This window comes from Primulina tabacum, chromosome 16, assembly GCF_025594145.1.
Source record: "Primulina tabacum isolate GXHZ01 chromosome 16, ASM2559414v2, whole genome shotgun sequence".
Taxonomy (NCBI): Eukaryota; Viridiplantae; Streptophyta; class Magnoliopsida; order Lamiales; family Gesneriaceae; genus Primulina; species Primulina tabacum.
In genome coordinates this window covers 32,694,671-32,699,938 of record NC_134565.1, presented here as the reverse complement: position 1 = coordinate 32,699,938, position 5,268 = coordinate 32,694,671, and the positions used below count along the sequence as shown (strand labels likewise).

At 36.6% G+C, this 5,268-nt stretch overlaps 1 protein-coding gene across 1 annotated transcript; it reads left to right on the top strand.

The window, feature by feature from the left end:
* The first annotated feature begins 753 nt into the window (after positions 1-753).
* Positions 754-4,456, top strand: LOC142529377 (receptor protein kinase TMK1-like). Its single transcript, XM_075634905.1, has 2 exons — positions 754-3,444; positions 3,555-4,456. Exons 1-2 carry the CDS (start codon positions 1,101-1,103, stop codon positions 4,061-4,063), a joined length of 2,853 nt encoding a protein of 950 aa, XP_075491020.1. The 5' UTR covers positions 754-1,100; the 3' UTR covers positions 4,064-4,456.
* Positions 4,457-5,268: the final 812 nt, after the last annotated feature.

Genomic DNA, 5,268 nt, shown 5'->3' with positions numbered 1-5,268 from the left:
AAATATTGATATTAATGACACATTTGTATTTTCAGATTAAAATCAATACAAAATATTAAAAATATGGTACTGATATATGATATTTGAACACCAACTATTTCATATATTATATTAATATATTATTTCTGAGTACATGTATTGTTATTAATGACACATCCATGTCTCCACGGATTAAAATCATTACAAAACATCGAAAATAAGATACTAATTTATGATATTTTTGTTTCAACTGTTTCATGTCTCATACTAACATATGATATTTGAATGCTCAAGTATGTGTAACAAATATTTATATAAATAATGTTTTTCCGAATTTATATTCAAATTCCTATCTTTTGTTTCAAATATGAAACAATTGGTACTCAAATATCATATATTAATATCATATTTTCAATATTTTGTACTAATTTTCTGAAAAAAGACATATATGCCCAATGAGTGTATAAACATTTGTTTGTAGATATGAGAATGCAAACACATATTTTCTGACGGAGATTAGAGGATTTAAAGTAAATTTATCTTTAGAAAATACCCATATATAACCTGTTTTTTTAAAATAACAATAATAATTCCAAGCTAATACTAGATTTTTTTACTATATAAAGCTGATTCAGAACAAATAATATGAATTTATAGTTTTTTGAAATAAAAATTGTACCCCAATACTTGATCCAATAATATTTGCAATTACACAAATCCATTAATATTTTTTCTTCGTTGATTTACATTTTTTAAGTTCTTCATGTAGAAATTGAGCAAATCCAATCAAAGATCCACTCCGGCATTCGCTTCCTCTCCAAGCCTTAACGAACTAATTTTCCCTCTTTCCAAATTCCTAGTTTAAAATACATTTTGTCTATTATTATTGGCAACGCCACCCGTTGCAAAGCGTTCATCGTCATTCTCACTCCTATGATCCCTCCTAATGCTTTTGGATTTTTCAAATCTGAAACTCGTTTCCCATGTCCCATTTTCTTCACCACTCTTCATCTCACAAGATTTCGGATTAGGTTCTTGAGCAACTGTGAATAATGTTTCCATTAACCTTTTCATGAAGTCTCAATGCCTGTACTGTAGCTCTTTTACTTCAAGTGTCTGTAATGGAGGTTAAAGCCAAGATCAGGATCGTTGCAGTGCTTTTTCTCTTTGTATTTTCGCTTGTTTATGGTATTACCGACCCTAATGATTTAGTTGTTTTGAATGAGTACAGAAAAGGTTTGGAAAATGCAGAGCTTTTGAACTGGCCTATCAATGGCGACGACCCTTGTGGTCCTCCGAGCTGGAGTCATGTATTTTGTTCTGGTGGCAGGGTTACGCAGATTCAGGTCAGAGGGTTGGGTTTGAAAGGCCCTTTACCTCAAAATTTCAACCAGTTGTCTATGCTGCAGAATTTAGGCCTTCAACAGAACCAGTTTAGTGGGAGTTTGCCCTCTTTCAGTGGGTTGTCTGAATTGAGATATGCTTATTTGGATTACAATAATTTTGACACAATCCCGTCAGATTTCTTTAAAGGGCTTGTGAATTTGGAGGTTTTAGCATTGGATAACATCCCTTTGAATGCCACCACTGGCTGGTTTTTGCCTTCTGACTTGCAAGATTCAGCTCAGTTGAAGAATCTCACTCTTATGAACTGCAATTTGGCTGGTCCTTTACCTGAGTTTTTGGGAAATATGTCGTCTTTAGAGGTCTTGAAACTGTCTTTGAATCGAATTTCAGGTACCATCCCGGAGAGTTTTCGGGGATCTCTTTTGACAATTCTATGGTTAAATGGGCAAACAGATGGTATGACTGGTCCAATTGATGTTGTTTCAAGCATGGTTTCACTCACCAGTCTCTGGCTCCATGGAAACCAATTTTCAGGTAAAATTCCTGAGAATATTGGTGATTTAGTATCTTTGCAAGATCTTAATCTCAATAGCAATGATCTGGTCGGTTTAATTCCCGACGGATTAGCAAATATGACATTAGTCCGCCTAGATTTGAACAATAATCATTTCATGGGTCCTATACCAAAGTTCAATGCCGTTAATTATACTTATGCATCAAATCCATTTTGTCTTCCAAATCCTGGAACTCTCTGCGCACCTGAAGTTACGGCGCTCTTAGATTTTCTTGATGGGGTAAATTACCCATCCAAGCTCGTCGAATCGTGGTCTGGTAATGATCCATGTGCATCTTGGTTCGGAGTGAGTTGTGATGTCAATAGACATGTGACTACCATAAACTTGCCAAGCTTTAATCTTTGTGGTACTTTAACCCCTTCACTTGCAGAGCTTGATTCGCTTACCCGTTTATTACTGCAGTCTAACAATCTATCTGGTCCAATCCCGACAAAATGGACTACTTTGAAATCTTTAATTTTGTTGAATTTGAGTGAAAACAACCTCTCCCCTCCTGTTCCTAAGTTTAGTGACAATGTAAAGCTTTTCCTAAGTGGAAACTCTCTACTAAACTCGAATTCTGAATCACCTTCACAAGGTAACAACACCGTTTCTCCGAATTTACGACCCTCACCTGTCCCATTTTCACCAACAGTTGGTTCCATATCTAATTCTTCTAGTTCAACATATACAGAAGGAAACCGTTCCAAGAATCCTAAGATATTCACCATTGTTGCACCAGTTGCAAGTTTTGGGATTCTTGTTTGCTTGGTCGTGCCATTGTCAATTTATATTTGTAAGACCAAAAAAGCTAGGGACCTTGCTCCAAGCTCCTCCTTTGTGGTTCACCCAAGGGACCTATCTGGTTTAGAGAACACGGTAAAATTTGTCATTGCTGATAACACGAATAGAAGCACGTCTTCTTTAGCTACAAGTGGCTCGGCAAGCATAAATAGTAGCGAGTCCCATGTGGTTGAAGCCGGAAATCTCGTCATATCAGTTCAAGTTCTGCGAAATGCGACCAATAATTTCGCTCCCGAAAATGAACTTGGTCGTGGTGGTTTTGGTGTAGTTTATAAGGGAGAACTGCACGATGGGACTAAAATAGCTGTGAAAAGGATGGAAGGTGCAGTGATTAGCAGCAAGGCATTAGACGAATTTCAATCTGAAATTGCTGTTCTTTCCAAAGTTCGTCACCGGCATTTAGTATCTCTTTTGGGATTTTCAATCCAAGGAAACGAAAGGATTCTTGTTTACGAGTACATGCATCAAGGCGCCCTCAGCAAGCACCTTTTTCACTGGAAGAAATTTCAATTAGAGCCTCTCTCTTGGAAGAGAAGGCTAAATATTGCCCTGGATGTAGCTCGGGGAATGGAGTACCTTCATACTTTCGCTCACCAAAGTTTCATACACCGCGACCTCAAATCTTCGAATATCTTACTTGGTGACAATTTCCGAGCTAAAGTATCAGATTTTGGACTGGTCAAACTTGCCCCTGATGGAGAAAAATCTGTGGTGACGCGGCTAGCCGGAACTTTTGGATACCTGGCTCCTGAATATGCCGGTAAGCATTGTTAATGATTTTATGGGCTCTCTGTTAAACTCAACGTTTGATTTGTTAAACATTTACTCCAAACATGATAATTTATTCATTAACTCTTCCTATTCATTCAGTGACAGGGAAAATCACCACAAAAGCTGATGTATTCAGCTTTGGTGTTGTGTTAATGGAACTATTAACCGGATTGATGGCCATCGACGAGGAAAGGCCTGAGGAAACCCAATACTTGGTTGGATGGTTCTGGCAAGTCAAATCAAATAAAGAAAAGTTAATGGCAGCCATTGATCAAACACTTGACCTAAAAGATGAAATATTTGATAGCATCTTAATCGTGTCAGATCTTGCTGGACACTGCACTGCACGGGAGGCTGGTCAACGACCTGATATGGGACATTCTGTCAACGTCTTGGCATCACTGGTCGAGAAATGGAAGCCAATAGAATATGATACGGTAGAATATTGTGGTATTGATTATAGCCTTCCACTTAACCAAATGGTAAAAGATTGGCAAGAGGCAGAAGGGAAATTTTCTAGTTATATGGACCTTGAGGATAGCAAGGGGAGCATTCCTGCCAGGCCTGCGGGATTTGCTGAGTCGTTCACTTCATCCGATGGGCGGTAGAAATTGCATAGGAGGGGCGGATCCAGCGGATAGCGATAGGGACAATGGGTCGATGACTATTTGTGTTGGATTTCTTTTGAAATTTTACGTACAAGTTCATGAAGTTATAAATCTCGACTCTTCAAAATGCACGAAGTCGTCGAATCTCACCTTCCTCTATTTCACTTCTCTGGCGTAAAGTCCATTAGATCGCGCCGTCTTACCTCGGCCACCTTGTCTTATCTTGACTAGTTTTCCCGACTTCTCAATCTCAACTCTGCTTGATGTGTATCCTTGTTTTGATGTTTCCGCGAATATGTAGATAACATGTTCTATGTCGATTATTGGAGTTGTAGGATTGCTTTTGATTCCATTTTGTGGGTTGTACATGTAGGAAAGTGATTTTTCCATTGATTTTAATGAATATGTTAGTTTAATGTCTCAAAATGTTTAAAGCCATACACGTTTAAGATTCATTTCACTATGTTTTCAGTAAACTACAATGGTCTCCCCTCTTACCAAATCTTGTACACTACTAACTTGGAGCAAAGTAATTCTTGATCAAGAAGCTACAACTTGTAATAATTTTTCCTACATGGGTTCTTGGAAATAATTTTTTGGTGATTTTTTTAAAATACGACAATGAGATCAAGCAATATAGAGTAATATGTGTGAAAACAATTACAAATTCCAAAATAAAAAAATAAAATAAAATGGAGATTTGTTAATAATGGTCCAAGAGGTTACTTTCATACATGAGTGTAGACCCAAGTGTCCAATGGCGTGGGTCTCAATCATTCACAAATCACATATTCCGATGTTGATGAATATTCAACCATGAACCATTGAATTCCACCCAGTGTCTTTGGATTCAATTATTCAAACACATGGCAGTTTTATACTAAAATTATAGTCAATATTACTATTTTTTAAAGTGGTCAATTACTCATTGAATACTACAAAAATAAATCAAATATTTCTGGGAGATTATGGAAAAATTATTATCTTAACTATGGAGAACAATATTCCAGTGAAACACACACACACACACACACACATATATCAGTTATATATAAATAAAATTTTATTTCATAGTTTTTTACGCATAAAGATGGCATGTTTTTTCCCCTTCAAACGAAAATAATTTATAGATTTATCAAAATTTAGAAATAATTCAAGTCACTGGTAATCTTTTATCTGACATAAAATATAAAATTCGCCTTTGT